The 22,094-nt window shown below is 43.4% G+C and overlaps 1 protein-coding gene across 1 annotated transcript in view; it reads right to left on the bottom strand.

The window, feature by feature from the left end:
- LOC149459673 (uncharacterized) overlaps positions 1 to 22,094 on the bottom strand; it is a 96,445-nt gene that overhangs the window by 19,782 nt on the left and 54,569 nt on the right. The window contains exons 5-11 of the mRNA XM_089680828.1: positions 19,157 to 19,410; positions 15,997 to 16,157; positions 8,702 to 8,854; positions 7,349 to 7,478; positions 4,275 to 4,349; positions 3,913 to 4,002; positions 2,414 to 2,568 (exon numbers count right to left, since the gene is read on the bottom strand). Coding sequence (XP_089536954.1) covers positions 2,414 to 2,568; positions 3,913 to 4,002; positions 4,275 to 4,349; positions 7,349 to 7,478; positions 8,702 to 8,854; positions 15,997 to 16,157; positions 19,157 to 19,410 — 1,018 coding nt within the window. The remainder of the gene's footprint in view (positions 1 to 2,413; positions 2,569 to 3,912; positions 4,003 to 4,274; positions 4,350 to 7,348; positions 7,479 to 8,701; positions 8,855 to 15,996; positions 16,158 to 19,156; positions 19,411 to 22,094) is intronic.

The following is a 22,094-nucleotide window of genomic DNA, read 5'->3' as shown; positions in this document are numbered from 1 at the left end:
TGGCCATCTCCAGAACATGTGTACAAGAACGCCTAGGTACATCTAGGACATAATGGCGAGTCTCTGCAGAAACATTCCTAAGGGTGTCGAATATACTGTCTGCCAGAAGACTGAAAACTCATCATGGATTTATATTGTAGCAATGGTCAATCTCTGGCAACAATTATAGGCCACCAGTCACCATTGCCATGCAGGAAATAATGCCACTTGTCCAACCATTTTGGTTTTCGGTGAGGTTACAAAGAGTTAAAGTTCATCAGACGTTTACAGCTGGAATGTTTTTGCCCCACTTCTTATCCATCTTGATAACTAAACATATACAACTGGTGAAATATAAATCGGTATCCTAAAATAAATCTAGAATAAATGATAATATAATGAACACCCTTTGTATTGACACTTAAAAGTCCCACTTTCATCCTTGAAAGTCCAAAATTGTAAGAATTAAACCTTTTTAGCGTCAGTGAAAAAATGTTTTCAAAAATTCTAAAATGATTCATCCAAGTTCTGATTCATAATCACCGTGCACCTCCAAGAATGCCGTGTACCTCCAAAAGAAAAACTAGATAGTGTATTATCCTCAATAAAACAGTGATTAAATCATATATATGGTAATTCAATCCAAAACAAACATTTTTGTGCAAATAAAAAAAAAACACACAAAAACATGAAAAACACGTGAAATAGTGAAACACTCTGTGTACACTTCTGTATACACATTGCTCTGTGAACACATCTAAGTGGCTGAATAACATAACGTTACCCTAAATAAATATTATAAAAGCCTCCAGAGACAGTAGTCCAGGTTCCAGGAAGCTGCTCAAGGTGGAGTAATGGGAATATATGCGGTTTAAATAATTTTTAAATGATTAATTTTAATAATTATTAAAGGCTGGATCTTTTTGAATATCGAATATACTACACTATATGGCTATTATTTCATGGGACAGGTGAATGGCTGTTTTTTAAAAGTCATCAGCAACAGTTTTTGTAGCTGATGACTTATTTTTTTACAGAGTGAGTGGAACTCCGCTTTAAATTTTGTTTGGCTTTCACAACTGTGAGTGGCTACACTAGTAGTATAATTAAAAGTTAGCCGTGATCCATATGAACTTCATCGAATCGGGTGTTCATTAAAATTGGAGTGGCACTCTTTTAGATAAGTGCTAGGTTAGGTAAATGTAGTTCTTGGACCACTGTAAACAGCTAAGCTGAATGTGATTATTTTGGTTTCACTGGTTGCAGGGTAGACAACTTCCCCCTATATGCCTGAAAGGTTCTGGAAGAGTCAAATCAGTAGCTGAATGTTTATGCAGCCTGGCTAATCCCTGGGGAGAGGAGCCCAGATGGTGGCTGGGAGGGAGCATAAATAGCTTAGGCCGTGGAACAGAAGGGTTCTTGTCCTAGGGAGAGGAGATCTCAGTCTGGAGGGCTGCTGCCCTCCTGGGCAGGCCTGCCATGTGTCTGCTGCTCATGAAGGTCCCAGCCAGGGGCGGACTGACCATTTGGAAACTCGGGCACTGCCCGAGGGCCCAGGGTCAGTAGGGGCCCCATGAGATGCCCCTGGTACCTTTTTCATAGGCTTTTTTTGAGTTTGGGCAACGACACAGGGGTCCCATGATCCCCTATTGCCCGGGGGCCCCATGAGTTGTCAGTCCGCCCCTGGTACCAGCTAGGCTAGTTGGAGGGCCTACTCTGCTAAACATCACTGGAGCTGCCTGGGGATCTGGTCAGGTATCACATGAGAGATGTCTGGAAAATATTGGAAGAAGGTAACCAATTGTCCAAGGACATTAGTGAGTACAGACCATCTCCAAAGAGTCTATTCATGACCAAGGCTGGAGGAGTGTAGGGTCATTCAACCAACGACACCAGATCTTCTCGATGTGTCTAGGTTAAGCTTTCCATGTGCAGGATAGAGACCACCTTTTCTATCCAAAGATGTGTGGTAGGAGGTTGGGAAAGATGGCAAATACTGTGTGATAGTCTTCCTGGACAGTTTTGAGCTCTGGTAACTGCCACCTCTAAACGTGTTCCTCAGAGCAAAAGCTCCAAGATTCCCAGGAGGGCCACCTTTGGCTCAGGAGACCAATGGAGTTGAAATTCTTTGATTAATCATCAAACAATCTACAGTACCAGGTCATTTTTGGCCATCTCTAGAACATGTGTATAAGATCGCCTAGATACATCTAGGACATAATGGCAAATCTCTGCGGGAACATTCCTAAGGGTGTCCAATGTACTCTTTGCAGGAGGAACAGTGTGTCTCAGCTCTTTAAATGACTTTGTCTTTTATAATGCAGACTGAATTGTAAATGAACTCTTCATGAATTTATAGTTTGACTATTAATGTTCTGGAGATGCAGCAATGTGCAGAGAGACATAGAAGACCCCAGAAGAGACTACGACTCACTCTCTGATACGGGACAGTAAAAGACAGTCGCTGAAGAGGTGCAGATAGACCTGGCGGGCAGTGCCCTTCCACTTGAAGCTGATCGGGTTGAACTCGAGAGACGTGACCTCTCCGTGTTTAACAAGACGCCGGGAAGCTGAGATGAGGGGAAAAATCTGTAAAGTAAAAATGTAACACTTCAGATTAATTACCCCGATGCATGAAATGGTTCCAGACACTTCAACATTGGTGATAACAAATCAATGTAAAATATGTTATACCTCGTTGTATATTCATTGAATGACAGTAACTAGTTCAACGACTCAAACTTACCTATTATAGCAATGTCTTGTAAAATAATTTGTTTCGGACACAAACATTACAAAACAATCCTCCAACTCTTCTCCTGAAATACCTTGCTCTTAACTTTAACTCTCCTCTCCTGAAATGCTTTGAACTTGCTAAGGGAGACTATTCTTTCCTCCAACTTTCCTGAAATACCCTGTTCTGCTGGAAGACTCTGCTCCTCCAGCTCTAACTCTCCTCTCCTGAAATAATTTGTCCTGCTTGAAGACTCTATTCCTTCTTCTATCTCACTCTTATCTGCTCACATGCTCTGCTCTTCTGGAAGAATCTGCTCTTTCCACCAACTCACCTCTCCTGAAATACTTTCTGTTGCTGGGGTCTCTGCTCCTTCCTAAGTCTAACTCTCCTCTCCTAGAATACACCACTCTTCTGAAGGACTCTGCTCCTTCCACCAACTCACCTCTCCTGAAATACTTTCTGTTGCTGGGGTCTCTGCTCCTTCCTAAGTCTAACTCTCCTCTCCTAGAATACACCACTCTTCTGAAGTACTCTGCTCCTTCCACCAACTCACCTCTCCTGAAATACTTTGTTGTTGGGGTCTCTGCTCCTTCCTAAGTCTAACTCTCCTCTCCTAGAATACACCACTCTTCTGAAGTACTCTGCTCCTTCCACCAACTCACCTCTCCTGAAATACTTCACCCTGCTGAAGGACTCTGCTCCTTCCGCTAACTTTTGAAATACTGTTCTCTGCTGAAAGACTCTATTCACTCTTCTATATAACTCTCCTCTTCTGAAATACACTACTGGAAGACTCTGCTTCTTCCACTAACTCACTCTCCTCCGCAAGAATACTCTGCTCCGCTGTAGGACTCTGCTCCTTACTCCAAGTCTCCTCTCCAGAAATACGTTTCTCTGCTGGAAGACTCTGCTTCTTTCGCTAACTCAGCTCTCTTGACATACTCTTCTCTGCTGCAGGACTGCTGCTCCTTCATTTAGCTATCCTCCCCTGAAATACTCTTATTTGCTGGAGAACTCTACTTCTTTTTCTAACTCCTCTTCTGAAATATTCTTTTCTGCTGGAGGACTCTGCTCCTTTCTCCAACTCTCCTCTCTTGAAATACTCTGCACTGATGAATGACTCTGCTCCTCCCTCCACCTCCTCTCGGATATCAGACAATGAGTTTCCAAATTTAATGAAACGTTGGGTGGCTCACCTTGCACTCGAACTGAATCTTCTGGTGTAGTAGTATCAGCTCCTCTGTGTCCTTCATTTTCTGGACTCCCTCATTACAGTCTCTTATCAGCTAACAGGCAAAAACATGAATGACATACACGGAGGGGTTATAAGATGTTTTCAGGAAGCTATGTACAGCACCCTGCTGACCCCTCCCACAAGTAATGATCTGACTGCATTGTATAGAAAAGCACAGAGATCCAGTGATGACATCACAGGGTATAAAATAAGGTAATAGAAAAACTTTATTTAAAAATGTCATTAGCATGTTGATTGAGGGTTTGGAGGGACCAGGGAAGGCAAAATATAAGCAGATTAAACTTCAGCTTTTAATCTTTCTACCTTCTCAATTGCATTGTGGGCTTCCGTGGCTTGTAGCTCCTCATTGGAACCCGGGGCTGAGCGCTTCAATATATTCTGCGGAAAGAAAAAGGAACAAATATTTAAGCAGTGGGCTTGAATATCTGTTTGAAACACATTACAGAAGAATGGGCATATTGAGGGTTCCAGCAGTAATATAGCTAGGATCACATTTTGTTCATGCTACGAGACAAAGGTGCATATACCTCTCACCAGGGGCAGACTGACAACTCATGGGGCCCCCGGGCAATAGGGGATCATGGGGCCCCTGTGTCCTTGCCCAAACTCAAAAAAGCCTATGAAAAAGGTACCAGGGGCATCTCATGGGGCCCCCTACTGACCCCGGGCCCTCGGGTAGTGCCCGAGTTTCCAAATGGTCAGTCCGCCCCTGCCTCTCACATATATCATAAAGGAGAGAAAGTACAAAGTTCTTCACTCCAGGCAGGCAATTCCTATACCCGAAGGAGCTTCAGGGAATCAAAACTGATCTCTATAACAATCGAATATAATTATTAAGAATTCAGGAAGGAAGCCGATGCGATTCATCAGGTAGTGTCCTAAATGTACTAAAAATAATTTGCTTACTGTAATTATTATAGTATCATTAAGTAATAGAAATGAACTTGCATTAAATAATCCGTAATAAAAGTTATTAAAATGATCAATCCATAAAAAAAAAATTATATATTGTAAGTCTGTATCACATACGTATCAAACATAAACCAATGGGACTAGCAGTTGGGTTGTGGCACCACGTCTAGTTACTACTGGAAAAATACTATAATTATGTAACAACACACAGAGGACTTTTAAGGTGCAAAACAGTCAACTTAACAAAAAACGATATGTTTTATTAGACACCCAAGTCAGCATCTAGTTCAACGCTTCTCAACCCTTCTCACACAGAGGAACTCTTGAAACAACTTCCAGGTCTCAGGGAACCCCTGCCACCTATTACTATACCCCCAGCTTACAGTACATTAGTGTGGTGGTCAGTAGGAAGGATGCCCCTTACATTGGTGGCTGTTTAGAAGAATTCCTCCCTTACAGATAGCTAAAAAGTGTCATTTGTAACTTACCTGAAGAGCAGAAATTTCTTTCTGCTCAAGGAATCCATAGAAACCTCTGGAGGAACCCTAGTTGATATAGGCTGATCTAGATGATGATGCAAGAACATAGATCAGGGTTTCTCAACCAGGGTTCCATTAAACTCTAAGGTTCCTCCAGAGGTTGCAAGGGGCTCCTAGAGCAATTTCTGCCTCTCAGGTAAGTCCCCACTGACAATATTGATGTTTTTTGCTATCTGTAGGAGGGTAATTCTTCCTAATTACCTCACGTGTAAGGAGCAGTCTTCCCAATGACCATCACACTAATGTATCATGAGTTGTAGCACTAGAAATTTGAGACCGAACAGTTATTTCAGAAGGTCCCTCTGTGTTTTAAATTTTGAGAAAAGCCAACAGAGATACCAGCAAGAGTGGGAGGCCACAGAGATTTTCTGGGTGTGCTATTGTTGGACTATCTATGTGTATTTACTTTTTGCCATTTCAGACACGCTATTTCAGGGGCCAATTTGGATCTTTTCTTTTGTCCGATAATGTCCAATACAAGGAAATTGACAGACAGATAACCATCTATGCTTGCAATCCACATTGGCATGCATTATGAGAACATCTAAATAGATTTACGCTCACTGACTTTGGGTCTCCAGAAAACCTCAGATGCTTCCACTCACTATCCCCATGGAGGGTACTAACTGGCTTGCTGAATCCTCTGTCTGATGGTCGAGAGGTCAACTGAGGATTCCTGAGGAATCTTTAGTGTGAAACGTGTTGAGGAAAAGACTACCCCTGTTTATATAAACATGGTAATAGATCAATGGAAAGGTGAACTATATACCAAATACAATACAACATACAGATGGGGGGTTTAGTCAGATAAAGTTCAACTCAAACTACTTTGTCCAATAGAATGGCCATACACATAGAGGTTATACAATGGAACATCTACGGTATAGCTGAAATTTTTTTTTTATTTATTTCAGGTACTAATATAGCACCCTCAATTTATGCCTCGCTTTACATATATATAGTACATTCACATCAGTCCCTAACCCTCAAGGGGCGTACAATCTAAAGTCCCTAACGCACATTCATACATACACATACTAGGGACAATTTAGACCGGATCCAATAAACCTTCCAGCATGTCTTTGGAGTATTTATGTAAACTTTTGTATTTTGTTTTACTAATTATTAACTATACTGAAGATGTCCCATCATATAACCTCTATGTATCTGTGTGTATGACATTTTATTGGACATAGTAGTTTGAGGTGGATCTGTGTTTAGGTTATGGGGTATTATGGGGGCACCTCCCCGGCAGATGAGACAGTGAGTTCCGATTTTGGACAGGTGCTCCCAAAAGGTTTTGTATTGTCTCTCTATGTATGGATATGGAAAGGGTTGTTGTACACAATGCCCAAAAATCATATGTATGATGTAAAAAGCATGTCCTACCTTGTGCAAAAGAAATTTAATTATATTAACCAACTCTCGAATACAAAATATAATTTTTGTTAAGTTGACTGTCTGGCACCTCAAACATCCAGTATGTGTTGTAATACAATTGTGTATCGTATAAGTAAAATTTAACAGATTGAAAAAGTAAAATAAAATTATAGTTCAAATTGTATGGACTGTCATCCTGGGATTCATATACCAATAGTAGATAGCAGGTCTAATGGTCAGAAATGGTAATTGAGATTGAAAACTATATTCTGAACCATCAGTAAGTAAATGAAAAATAAAATAGATTAATAATACATTCTTGTTAATTTTATTTAAATGATTCAGGATATACAGTATATATATAATTTTTAGATAGATAGACAATGGTTGAGACACTCAAATGAGAAGGAAAACAAATGACACAATTTTATTTTGTGTGCGGTGTTTTGGTGCGTTCATGATAAAGGCGTGCTGCCACCATGTTAGAAAGGTATAGAAACTTTGGGATCGGATTAGCTGGCTGAACTGCAATGAAGACGATTTTACCTGTAAGAGCAGTCTAAGGCGAGTGATCCTCTGAAAGGGGAGGATAAGAAATGACTTGAGGCTCAGCCTCTGGCACACAGGGTCGCTCTCAAGCCTCGATAAAATGTGCTGGAACCGCGGATAGTCATTCCTAATGGGAAGGCACAAAGAATATTTTTTTTTAATTTGTCCTGCTGACCAAAAGTGATGGGATATCCAAAATTATAGTTGCAACCAGAATAAAAATTGAAGGGAAACCTTCCAATGTGAACACTTGTCTAATGGAGAATTTCTCCTTACTTTGTAAAGATTTCCACTTTCTTTCTGTTCCATTAACACCATGACAAGAATTTCATGACAAGGACTTCGTTGGTGTCAGGGGGATGAATAGTGCCCAATGGTTGGTGTCAGTGGGATGAATAGTGCCCAATGGTTGGTGTCAGTGGGTGGAATAGTGTCCAATGGTTGGTGTCAGTAGCAGAAAGAGTGTCCAATGGTTGGTGTCAGTAGCAGGAAGAGTGTCCAATGGTTGGTGTCAGTAGCAGGAAGAGTGCCCAATGGTTGGTGTCAGTAGCAGGAAGACTGCCCAATGGTTGGTGTCAGTGGGAGGAATTATGCCCCATTGTTGGTGTCAGTAGATGGAATAGTGCCCCAAGGGCCAGATAAAGGCAGGCAAAAGGACCAAATCCAGCCCTTGGCTTGAGGTTTGGAGACCACTGCTTTAATGCATCAAACTCAAACACATTCTAAACATAAGACAGATGTATTACAAATGTATCTTAACAGTTATAGGTACAGTTTGAGGATTTATGACACACACCCGTGTACACAATTGGTTACACTGGCTACCAGGCAACAATTTTTTCTAAAAAGGAATGGTCAAAATGAATTGAAGACATTATTCTCAACAAACAGACCCAAAAAACTGATCATAGGATGGAGGAGTTTCTTAGTTTTCAAGCTGAACGTGGCAAAGGAGCTCACTTACACACTGCAGGTTGGCTATTTTACCTCCATTGCCGAACAGGTAAAATGAGGCCAAGCCAAGCTTTGCTTAAGAAGAGGATTTGCATATAACCTGAGCTGCCTGTAATTTGGATCTACTAATCATTTTGATATGTGTAATGGATGATGACCTCTGCTCATGTATATTTGTCATCATACGCTCGGCTGCAATTGCTTAGGCTAGTGATAAGTTTACTTTGAACTCTTACTAAAGGCTGGACATTTTACAAATTGGGGTCTCCTTCTGCAAAGGTCATGCTACTCAATTCACTTTCCATCCAAGCCATCTTAGAATGCAAAGATGTGAAGGAACCTCAAGCCCCGAGTACACAAATGTGATCATTATAACCTGAGTGGAGGTCATCTTACATCAGCCTCTGGAAGGTCCTGTCCTGGTAGGTCTGGTTGGTGACGTATGGCAGGTAGACTTTGCGGAAGTTTGGCTCGTGACTGATGACCACTTCGCACACTTGAAAGTTGTACATGTTGTTCTCAAATTCTTCTTCCAGGTCAAACAAGAAGCTGAGGGGAGGATAGCAATATCAAACATCAATACATACTCTAAAGTCGGTCATGCACAAATGATGAAAGTTCTACTCTGCATGTACTTGCACTCTGCAAGTGTTGGGCAGTTGTGTCAATTGACAGAACCATAACCACATATGATTGTTATGCCAGGGTGTGTAGGTTAATGTGCCAAAATAGACCTGGCACTACTGGAGTCTACTCAATACCCAACCGAACATGATCATTTTACCTCCACCCTTCCTCTCTCAATCCGAACATGTCCATAGATTTCACAATCAATGCTGGATCACGAAACAATACTGCCAGGTATATGTTAACCTTAGGACTAACAGCAAAAAGGACTTTACTGCTATAGTTAACAAAAGATCTTTAATATCCAGATACAGATGTACAGATCCAGGCCTATGATGGTGATCTTCAAATGCAGTTCAGTTTTGTGCACCAATTCACAAAAAGTACATTAGGGAACTGGAGAAAGTACAGAGAAGGGCAACTAAACTGTTAAGAGGCATGGAGGAGATCAGCTATGAGGAAACAGAGGAAATGAATTTATTCTCTCTTGAGAAAAGGAGATTAAGGGGGGGATGTGATCTCCATGTATAATACATACGGTGGGATATGATCTCCATGTATAATACATAAGGGGGATATGATCTCCATGTATAATACATAAGGGGGGATATGATCACCATGTATAATACATAAGGGGGGATATGATCTCCATGTATAATACATAAGGGGGGATATGATCTCCATGTATAATACATAAGGGGGGATATGATCTCCATGTATAATACATAAGGGGGATATGATCTCCATGTATAATACATAAGGGGGGATATGATCTCCATGTATAATACATAAGGGGGGATATGATCTCCATGTATAATACATAAGGGGGGATATGATCTCCATGTATAATACATAAGGGGGGATATGATCTCCATGTATAATACATAAGGGGGATATGATCTCCATGTATAATACATAAGGGGGATATGATCACCATGTATAATACATAAGGGGGATATGATCTCCATGTATAATACATAAGGGGGATATGATCTCCATCTCATAGACACATAGAAGGCAGAAATCCAAGTGATCCATCTAAGAGGCCTCTTCTTTTGTTTGAACATTGACCTATATAAAACCCAAGCGTGTAACAATGACTTTACTGTTGACTGACTCATTAACTCTGCTCAAAGCCTATTTGATGCATCTATTATTGTTTTGGTAAAATAAGTCAGAAATGTGCCCCTTACCTTTATTGCTGGAAGCATACCCCATTCAACTTCGAATGCTGTAAACCAGGAACATCACAAGCGTTGGGCACCCAGGGCACTGGTTTTGCATCTCCTGCAAGGTGTCCCAGGTTCCCGAAGCCATGATCCCCCACCCCTACTGCAGATGACATTGCTCTCGGCTAGCTGCAGAGGCCCATCATAGACTTTAGAGCCGAGGGAAGCTTCCCCAAGGTTTCTCCCCGGGTCTGATGGGAAAGGGGATACTGGGGGGATAGACAGATCTGGGGAGAAGGAATAACAACATTGGTGATGGGGGTGAGAGGATTAGTACTCAGAGAGGGGATTGTGGGAGGATGGATTTGTGCTGGAGGGGGGGATTCGGTGGGCAGAAAATATGTGCTGGGAGAGTGGATTTGGTGGGGGTAGAGGGTGAAAGTATATGTATGCTAGAGGATTTGCACCATAGGAGGTAACTTTTTTTTGGGGGTGGGGGGATTTTGAGGTTACGGTCATTGATTTCCCTACTCTACACCATGGCCAGATCTACGGGGGTGCTGGGATGGGCTTTGGGGGGGATTTGGTTAAGGTGGGAGGATTTTATGCTGCGAAGGGTAATTTGGTGGGGGTCTTGCCTAGGGTGCAAAATAGTCGAGCACCGGCCCTGCCTTTAGTCCCCGGTCACACCGATCAGAAGGGGCGAACTGACCATTTGGAAACTCGGGCACTGCCCAAGGACCCGGGGTCAGTAGGGGGCCCCATGAGATGCCCCTGGTACCTTTTTCATAGGCTTTTTTGAGTCTGGGCAAGGACACAGGGGACCCATGATCCCCTATTGCCGGGGGGCCCCATGAGTTGTCAGTCCGCCCCTGCCGATCAGACTTTGAAATCATGCGACTTCCAGTTAAGTCGCACAATTTCAAAGTCGGATGACATTCCCACTTGAGGTGCGACTTGCAAGACACAGTGGCTAAATGGTTAGCATTTCCACCTGGCAGTACTAGGGTCTCTGGGTTGAATCCCAACCACGGCACCACCTGCATGGAGTTTGCATGTTCTCCCTGTGCTTGCGTGGGTTTCCTCCGGGTACTCCAGTTTCCTCCCACGCTCCAAAGACATGCTGGTAGGTTAATTGGCTCCTGTCTAAATTGTCCCTAGTATGTGTATGTATGAATGTGCATTAGGGACCTTAGATTGTACACTTCTTGAGGGTTAGGGACTGATGTGAATGTACAATATATATGTAAAGCACTGCGTAAATTGACGGCGCTATACAAGTACCTGAAAATAAGTCGCACCTGAAGTAGTTCATGCACTACTTTAGAAATCGGTGTGGTTCCAACCAAGTTGGAATTGCACCATTATAACCTCTTTAATTGCGGACTACAGGGCACAACTTGTCATGCAATTTAAAACTCGCATGGCATGGCAAATCGCCCCGAAAGTCGCACCCAGTGTGACTTGCCGAGTTTTAAAGTGCATGGCAAGTTGCGCCCTGTAGTCCGCAATTAAAGCGGTCATATCGGTGCGATTCCGACTTGGATGGAGCCGCACCAATTTCTAAAGTAGTGCATGTACTACTTCAGGTGCAACCTGCATAGACATCTGTGTCTTGCAAGCCGCACCGCAAGTCACTGGAAGTTGCATTGGTGTGACCGAGGACTAAATGTCATTTTTAAATCTCCTTCAGATCATTCTGACTGCTTTGATTCAGAAACTCCATTAGGGTGTATAAAAAAAGGAAACGGAGCCAGCTTCCTGATCTCCATTGTCATTAAGACTGACATTCAGGGACACTACCTAGCAATACAAATCGTATCCGACTAAACTAGGTCACATGTGAGTCAGCAAATGAACGTCTTAAGCACTAATTAATTATAATAGGGCTGGGCTCTATATGAAAATACTGGGTCATGGTGATAATAATTGAAGATTTTGATTTGCTACCATTATATTATTATTATTTATTCTACCATATGCAATTTTAAATTAAAGGGTGTAATATAGCGCTGACATATACTGTATCACATTACATAGAAACATTTCCATTAGTCACTGCCCCAGAGGCGTCCCCAATTTAACAATCGCTAGCGCACACATACACATTTTTTAATAATGAAACCCAGCATCATTTAAAGTGATATTTAATTTCATGATTTAATATATAATATTATGATATTTAATTTGCAAAACATGTTGCCAGCATTTTCGGGGACACACTCTGCATCGGGGCGCACTGACCATTTAGCCACTCGGGCACTGCCCGAGGGCCCGGGGTCAGTAGGGGGCCCCATGGGATGCCCGGGGTACCTTTCATAGGCTTTTTTGGGTGTGGTTTGAGTGTGGGCAAGGACACAGGGACCCCATGAGTTGTCAGTCCGCCCCTGCTCTGCATAGTTTAGTCTGTAAGTTAGGAAATGAGTGGAAGAATGGCAGTATGTGCAATCTGATCTCCCTGCTCTTCGAGAATTCTCTACAGTGGGGGTAGGCAACCTTTGAGAGGTGGAGATCTACCCGAACAACATAAATGAGATGAAAGATCACCAGGGTTACAGTTACAACAACTTTTTTTTTTACTTAAAAATAAGCTAGCAAGGCCTACCTAACTGGTAAGAAAAACTTAGAAAAAAATATAATTAAAAAAAATGGACAGTAACTGTAACAATATAAACTTAGCCTACCTTAAAAATGGAATGTGTCAGTCAGTAGAGATGTGGACAGTGTCAGTAGGGCAGAGGGTGGTGTCAGTAGGGCAAAGGTTAGTGTCAGTAGGGCAAAGGTTAGTGTCAGTAGGGCAAAGGTTAGTGTCAGTAGGGCAAAGGTTAGTGTCAGTAGGGCAAAGGTTAGTGTCAGTAGGGCAAAGGTTAGTGTCAGTAGGGCAAAGGTTAGTGTCAGTAGGGCAAAGGTTAGTGTCAGTAGGGCAAAAGTTAGTGTCAGTAGGGCAAAGGTTGGTGTCAGTAGGGCAAAGGTTGGTGTCAGTAGGGCAAAGGTTGGTGTCAGTAGGGCAAAGGTTGGTGTCAGTAGGGCAAAGGTTGGTGTCAGTAGGGCAAAGGTTGGTGTCAGTAGGGCAAAGGTTGGTGTCAGTAGGGCAAAGGTTGGTGTCAGTAGGGCAAAGGTTGGTGTCAGTAGGGCAAAGGTTGGTGTCAGTAGGGCAAAGGTTGGTGTCAGTAGGGCAAAGGTTGGTGTCAGTAGGGCAGAGGGTGGTGTCAGTAGGGCAAAGGGTGGTGTCAGTAGGGCAGAGGGTGGTGTCAGTAGGGCAGAGGGTGGTGTCAGTAGGGCAGAGGGTGGTGTCAGTAGGGCAGAGGGTGGTGTCAGTAGGGCAGAGGGTGGTGTCAGTAGGGCAGAGGGTGGTGTCAGTAGGGCAGAGGGTGGTGTCAGTAGGGCAGAGGGTGGTGTCAGTAGGGCAGAGGGTGGTGTCAGTAGGGCAGAGGGTGGTGTCAGTAGGGCAGAGGGTGGTGTCAGTAGGGCAGAGGGTGGTGTCAGTAGGGCAGAGGGTGGTGTCAGTAGGGCAGAGGGTGGTGTCAGTAGGGCAGAGGGTGGTGTCAGTAGGGCAGAGGGTGGTGTCAGTAGGGCAGAGGGTGGTGTCAGTAGGGCAGAGGGTGGTGTCAGTAGGGCAGAGGGTGGTGTCAGTAGGGCAGAGGGTGGTGTCAGTAGGGCAGAGGGTGGTGTCAGTAGGGCAGAGGGTGGTGTCAGTAGGGCAGAGGGTGGTGTCAGTAGGGGAGTGAACAATGTCAGTTGGGTAAAGCTTGGTGTCAGCAGAGCAGAGGGCGGTGTCAGCAGAGCAGAGGGCGGTGTCAGCAGAGCAGAGGGCGGTGTCAGCAGAGCAGAGGGCGGTGTCAGCAGAGCAGAGGGCGGTGTCAGCAGAGCAGAGGGCGGTGTCAGTAGGGAAGTGGACAGTGTCAGTAGGGCAAAAGTTAGTGTCAATAGGGCAGTGGATGGTGTCAGTCAAAAGAGCAGGGGATAGTATCAGTAGTGCAGAAGACGGTGTCAGTAGTGCAGTAGATGGTATCAGTATTTTTTTACTATTATATTTTACAATTTTATTATTTTTTTACAATTTTTTAGCAGCCCTCTGGGTGGGCATTGGTGAAATATCAGGGTCTAAACAGACCCCTTATGTCTCACTTTTGAGACAGAGAAAAGATATTGAGGACACAGTCTGAAATCTCCATCTCTACAGCCTTAGATGCACAGAATGAATGAATACGAAGAGCTCTGCACAGTCTTCCTGTTCATTTAAAAACTGAAGCATAGTAAACCCAGTTTACTATGTTGAAGTTGTGAATGAACAGTGAGTGATTGGTACTGATCACTTAATATGTTCATTAAGAAATGGAAGGGGCTGATAAATTACGTATTTATTCGACCCCTTTCCCCGCTCTCCATTCTGAAAAGATACTGTCAGGGCTCCCAGTGTGACCAGAGGTGTGTGGACTGACACAGGGAAACGCAGACTCCAGGAGTGATGTATAAGAATATAATTTATTAAAGGCTATACACAAATATAAACGCACAATATACAAAAAACCAAACCTCCAGCTGATAACGGAATGCACACAGACAAGAGTAGTCAGGGCTGGTGAGGTGGAGTGGTCAGGCAGGCCGGGTCAGGAACCATCGAGCAGACAAGGTACAAAGGAGCAGGCAGAGCGTAGTCAGACGGGCCGGGTCAGAAACAATCAAGCACACAAGGTACCAGAGGAGCAGGCAGGAGAGTGGTCAGGAATAGCCGGGGTTGGTGCAGGCAGAGTTCTATCAAAGTCAGGAGTCAGGCAGAGGGATCAGGAAGGCAGACAACAGGATCAGGTTCAGGATACAGGGGCTCATGGGCACAATACACCAAGGCACTGACCACAGGCCTGGCCATTCCTTAAATACACCTCCTGCAATCAGCCTCAGGTGATGGCCGATTGCAGGAGTGAGCCTCTGGTTGCTGAGAGCACCCGATGGCCAGCCCTGGTACTGCAGCCCACAAGGCAGGTGAGTCCCACCATCATTGGCAAGTCCATTCCTGACAGATACCATGCAGCAGCTGGCGGTAGAGGAGGGGAAGCAGATGGTGCTGCGAGAGGGGAGGGGCCAGGAAAGCACACGGATGGCTGGGCAGCAGAAAGAAGTGGAACCAGGACAGAAAGGATGTCGGGGATGTCATTTACAAGAACCAACCCCTGTATTTTCCTCCAGCAGCTGAGAGTCGAGAGTAAGACGGCTTTCAGCTGCTGCACAAGGAAAATACAGGGGATCGGTTCCAATATATGTTGCCCGTTCCTGTCCAGGTTCTGGGGGTCGGCAAGGAAGGAATGCAATCTACCTGTCACCTGCCCGTGATGGATGGATCGCTGACCCCGCTCTACAGTATCTGTTAAAATATACCTGCAGCTAAAAGCATTTTTTTATAACTGTAGATCGAGTGGAAATGATGAGAAGCCTGTGGAAATATTAAACATATTGACCTGGTAACTATTATTATCTGCATAGAATGTGATCGGTTATCCAAAATGTTACAAAAGCTTCCAAAAAATGTAATTTCCATTCACTTCTTGCAGTGTCAATTAAAGTTTTAACCATATCTTACACTATCCAAAACTAAGAAAAAAAGTTGATTGAAATGGAGGTGATTAATAGTTTTAGGCAGGGGCAGACTGACAACTCATGGGGCCCCCAGGTAATAGGCGATCATGGGGCCCCTGTGTCCTCGCCCAGACCCAAAAAAGCCAATGAAAGGTACCAGGGGCATCTCATGGGGCCCTCTACTGACCCTGGGCCCTCGGGCAGTGCTCGAGTGTTTGATTGGTCAGTCCGCCCCTGGTTTTAGGTAATTATAATATCGAAGTGGACATTAGGAGCAAGTGAAGAGTCATTGGAGATCAAAGTAGTAAAAGAAGCACTTACTCATTACTAGCCTCTCGAACCTCGGAAAGACGGGAGAAGAGCCACTGTCTGTCCTGGGCACTTAGAACTTCCTGAAGCTCTGTACTGCGCTGAAAATGATCCACAGCGATGTTCAGACTGCGCAGGTAGAGCGCCTCGGACATGATGAGTTCAAACTTGGCCTGAAGATATCAAACAGGTGAAAGGACTGGAGTACCTGGGGCCTATGACCCAAGCCATGAAAAATGTAGGACAACTCTATAATAACTTTGAATAGCAGAGAGATCGGTCAATTTAGAAAGCAATCACTTCAGGTTTTGAAATTACTAGTATACCAATATTTAGCTACCTCGTTACCTAGAAATATTTGGACTAATTATCAGCCTATGGTGTCCAATTCATGACATCCTTCCAATATATTTCGGCTCTTCCTTTTTACCCTGAAACATCTGACCTAAATCTTGGCCAATGATGTCTAATTGGTGTCCATATTTGGCCAGCCCTCCCATATATCATCACTCTTCCTTCTTACCAGGATACATTCAGCTTGATTCTTGGTCTATGGTGTCCAATTCAGGATATTCTTCCAATATACCGCTGTGCTCTTTTACCTGGAAACATTTGGCCTAATTCTTTGCCTATGGTGTCCAGTTGGTGTTCTTATTAGGCTTCCAAATACCTCAGCTCTTCTTCACCTGGAACAATTTGGCCTGATTCTTGGTCTATGGTTTTCAGCTCACAACAGCTCTTCAATATGCCTTTGCTCTTTCCCTTTTACCTTGAAACATCTGGTCTATAGTAGGCCATCTCTCCCATATATCTTCACTCTTCCTTTTAACCTAGAAACATTTGGCCTGATTCTTGGTCTGTAGTGTCCAATTCAAGACATTCTTCCAATATACCTTTGCTCTTTCCCTTTATCTAGAAACATTGGCCTCATTCTTGACCTCTGGTGTCCAGTAGGTGTCCATAGTAGGCCATTCTTCCCATGTATCTCCGCTTTTCTATTTTACCTGGAACATTTGGCCCAATTCTTGGTCTATGGGGCCCAATTCAGGACATTATTCTAATATACTAATGTGCATGTCCTTTAACCTGGAAACATTTGGCTTGATTCTTGGAACATGGTGCCCAATTAGTGCCAAGTTCAGGACAGTCTTCCCCTACAACTCTGCTCTTCACTAGCCTCCCTACTGACCTCCCTTATCAATTCTAGCAAAGATGATACCTCAAATATGAGAGCAACAGACAGGTTAAAATGCATATATGTCCTGGAGAAAATACTGCTCTGAGCTCTCTGCAGTGCTGCCCTCATAACCTCTCCATGCCCATTCCTGAGAAGAAGTCTAAGGCAAGCGAAACTCTGATATTTCACCATGCCAAAGATCACACAATTAAATACTGAAGGAAGCCCCAAGGCGAATATTCTCCAGGAAAGGCAAACATTTAAGCCCTCTTATTACCTTCAATTATCCATTCCAACAAGATTGTTTGTTTGGATAGTTGCATAATAAGGGATAATTGCACTCTTCTACCTACCTCCAAGTCTTTCCCTCAGAGGTTTGATCCTTTAAGTGTATTTCAAACCAAAACATTCTTTCCAGTTCTGGATGAAGTAGGTAAAGGTTGGAACCTCCGGCACGATTTTACTGTTGTCTGTGTTCCCTTGGGGCCATTAATATTTATCCTGGTGACAGGATAGTGGTGGAGATACATAATCTTATGGTTGTCACCGATAAGAATGGGGGGAGGGGGACTTTCAATGAGGACATTTGTCCTTGTGTCTAAGAGGAAATTTTCTCACACTTTTGAGTAATTTCCTCTTACTTCCTGTTGGGTCTACTGGAAGCGATGGCAAATCTCTCCAAAGGGGATACAGGAGAGAAAAAATGGACAGAAGGTTTTCACTAAACTCTACACTACTACAGATTATTATTGCTGCAAATAATTTTGATGTATAGAGCAACCCTGGGTATGAAATACGCCAAGTCATGCTGACATACTATGAGTTGTAGAGTTCCCTGAGACCTGAAAGTTATCTCAAAGACCAAGGTGAAGCCACTTTCTCTCGGGTGGGAAATTCAGGTACATTCAGTAAACAGCCAGCGGTCTTGTACACAATCTTAAAACAGAAGAACCAACTTCCCAATGGGAAACCATCCAGACCCAATGTAAGCAAGTCATCCTAAAGACAGCATGGTAGTCAAGGTACAGATAATTCCAAGGAGGGGGCTCTCGGTAAGTATCTTTGAAACAAACTCAGTTCAAATCAATCCAGTCTGGACCATCAGCTGTTTACTGAATGTACCTGAACTTCCCACCCAAGATATAATGTGCATGTCCTTTTACCTGGAAACATTTGGCTTGATTCTTGGAACATGGTGCCCAATTAGTGTCCAGTTCAGGACAGTCTTCCCCTACAACTCTGCTCTTCACTAGCCTCCCTACTGACCTCCCTTATCAATTCTAGCAAAGATAATACCTCAAATATGAGAGCAACAGACAGGTTAAAATGCATATATGTCCTGGAGAAAATACTGCTCTGAGCTCTCTGCAGTGCTGCCCTCATAACCTCTCCATGCCCATTCCTGAGAAGAAGTCTAAGGCAAGCGAAACTCTGATGTTTCACCATGCCAAAGATCACACAATTAAATACTGAAGGAAGCCCCAAGGCGGTAAGTATCTTAGAAACAAACTCAGTTCAAATCAATCCAGTCCGGACCATCGGCTGTTTACTGAATGTACCTGAACTTCCCACCCAAGATATACAGTGGCTTTGTCTTGGTCTACTCATTTGCACCTCTATGGGCAACATGCTATGAATTCCAGTCTACCTTACTGATGGATATTACTTAGGATTAGGATTGGGTTCCAGTGTGCGGATTCTGTCACGTGCTACTAAAGAAGGATTCCCAAAACGCATCCAGATGTGAATTGTAATCGGAATCTTTGCATTTGTGAACCCTTATGTGGAGAGTCATTTTTAATGTTGTGTATTAAATTTTTAATGATACATAATAAAGTTCTTTTTACGGTACTCAGTTTTTTTTCTCTATATGTCCACACAAAGTCCACGACTACATACTTTGTTCATAGTTGTACATGTTTTTGTACCATATCATCATGCAACTCATTTGTAATAAAATACAATAAAAAAAAGTTACATTGTTTTTTCACCAACCTCCTGCAGCTTCTGCTCGTCTCGGGACATTGTCATAAAGGCAACACTGTTGCGGATTTTAGGGAGATCTTGCCACAATGAGTCCGCCGAGGAGATGGACAAGCGCTGCAAGTAGGAATCCTGAGAAGATAGAATCCTCCGGCGTTGACGTGGAGATCCAGGATCCTTCTCTTCTGCGGGAGAGTCACCAGGCTTTTGCCTTTGGATCTCCTGGTTCAGTGCCACATCGCTGTATTCCTGATAGAGCAGACTGGCTGAAATATGAAGAAAGAAGACAATTTAGAGGGAGACCATTGAAACAGCGACCTCTGCATGTGGGAACATGGTACTGCAAGCATTCGGGAAAATCATAGGGATGTGATGCTTAATAAAAATGTATGAATTCACTTTAAAAACTCCTCCTTGGACATCTATAATAACATCTTTTTCTCACAAATTTTTTGCCTTTATAGTCTAATATGTTATACATGTTTTTCCAGGACTGACCAGCTTTACCTTGAAATCATGTTTTATTTTAAAAGTTTTAGGAAGAATAGAAAAACCTTTGTTTCCTTCACATTTTGTGATCTGATAAATTCCTTTTTATCCTGTGATCTGACTGCTTTCTGTGCTTCATTGTTATCAGTTAGCATTGCTCCCAGGTCTCTCTCTGAACTACAGAACACCCTCACTTGCTATTGGGGAGAGGGGGAGGAGTTCTGTAATCCTAACACACCTGTCCTAGTGTGACCATGCGGATTCCTCATAGATACAGTATGGCTGAATTTGTTACCCCAGGAGGTGTGTTACTGGCCATTCCACCTCACTTTCTTTTTTTGTCACTGGAACAGGAAATCAGGGTAAAATTCCCCATTGGGGACAGAGCAATAAAAACCTGACAGAGGTTCCAAAGCTGGCCACACATGGAAAAAATCTAACAGATTCCTACATTCACACTGTACAGCGTGGATGTACAAATTTGCAGTATCAGCTACAGATACAGCTGTAACAGAATTGTTTCCATAATCAGTGCAGTGTATGAAAACCATGGATTCTATGGAGTAGGGTTTGGGACCTAACTAGATAGTACCACCATACAGGGTATGATGAGAAAGAACTAAAGGAATCAAAGAGTCCAAATGGATCAGTGCTTAGCACATTTAAGCCATCACTGGTTCCCAAGACCTACTCCATAGAAGCCATAGTTTTTATACACTGATTTAATTGGCGGGCTTTTTTATTCCTTCCTTGATCCCTTTACACCATAACCTATGGTTGTGTTGTCTCGTTGGGTCCTAAGACCCCAAAGAATCCATGATTTTATTACACTGCACAGATGACGTCCCTAAAGCTTAAAGCAGTTTGTTGGCCATCATCAGTGTAGTGTATGAAAACCATGGATTCTAGAGGGTAGGGTTTGGGACCAAACAACACAGTACCTCCATACAGGTTATATTAAGAATGGGCTAAAGGAATCAAAATGTCCAACCAAATATGTGCTTAGCACAGTAAAGCCATCGTTCCATCACTGGGTCTCAAAACCTACTCCATAGAAGCCACGGTTTTCATACACTGATTCGGTTTTAGGGCTTTTTGATTCCTTTCCTAGTCTCTTTACACCATAACCTTTTCTGAAGTCTCCATACTAAAAAATTCCATAGAATCCATGGTTTTCTATACACTGCGCTAATGGGGGCCCTGAAAGCTTGAAACAGCCTGTTGGCCATCAGCAGTGAAACGTATGAAAACCATGGATTATGTGGAGTAGGGTTTAAGACCCAACAAGACAGTATCGCCATACAGGTTATGGTAAGATAGGACTAGATGAATCAAAGTGTCAGACCAAATCAGTGCTTAACACAGTAAAGCCATTGTTCCATTATTGGGTCCCAAGACCTACTCCATAAAAGCCATGGTTTTCATACACTGATTTGGTTGAAGTCTTTTTGATTTCTTCTTTACTCCCTTTAAACCATAACCTAAGGCTATGTTGTCTCATTGGATCCCAAGACCTCACAGACTCCATGGTTTCCATACACTGCACTGATGAAGGCCCCGAAGCCTGAAACAGCTGTATAGTTTGGAATAAATGGTTTTCATTCTCACCATAACCTATATGGTTATACTATCTCCTGCCATTAATAGAGTGTTCTTAAAGTGTTACTAAACCCACAACAGTAAAATCAGTCTGTATATGCAGTAAAGCATGCTTGTTATACTCACTGTGGAACCTAAGGGGTTAATCCTCTGCATTGTGTAAAAAGGCTGTTTGATCCTGACTTTTCTGATCCTCCCCTTCTTCAAGTGCCCCCCTCCCTTATCTCCTGATTAGACATATTGTGTGGAGTGCACATGCTGAATTTGATGTGTATTGCTGCATGTGATCAGCACAGGGCCAATCAGCACTGTCCGGACAGAGGTCAGGGGCTCTGCATCATCCTAGAGCAAAATGAAAACTCCTCCTACAACCTTTAACCAGTGCTTGGCTGGACACTGATAGAAGTCACAAGACTGCTCTAACTCCTGATGAGAAAAGGTATTTAGCAGTTTATATTTACTAAAATATTTGCACTTCCATGTCCTGTGTACTGTGGGAGACCAGATATAGTGAATGCAGGGTCCTGGGAGACCGGATATAGTGAATGCAGGGTCCTGGGAGACCAGATATAGTGAATGCGGGGTCCGGGGAGATCAGATATAGTGAATGCAGGGTCCGGGGAGACCAGATATAGTGAATGCAGGGTCCTGGGAGAGTGGATATAGTGAATGCAGGGTCTGGGGAGACCAGATATAGCGAATTCAGGGTCCGGGGAGACCAGATATAGTGAATGCAGGGTCCTGGGAGAGCGGATATAGTGAGTGCAGGGTCCAGGGAGACCACATATAGTGAATTCAGGGTCCGGGGAGACCGGATATAGTGAATGCAGGGTCCAGGGAGACCGGATATAGTGAATGCAGG

This window comes from Staurois parvus, unplaced genomic scaffold (assembly GCF_062004578.1).
Source record: "Staurois parvus isolate SC_StPar_1 unplaced genomic scaffold, SC_StPar_1.0 ptg000250l, whole genome shotgun sequence".
Classification (NCBI taxonomy): Eukaryota; Metazoa; Chordata; class Amphibia; order Anura; family Ranidae; genus Staurois; species Staurois parvus.
This window is presented reverse-complemented; position numbering and strand designations above follow the sequence as displayed.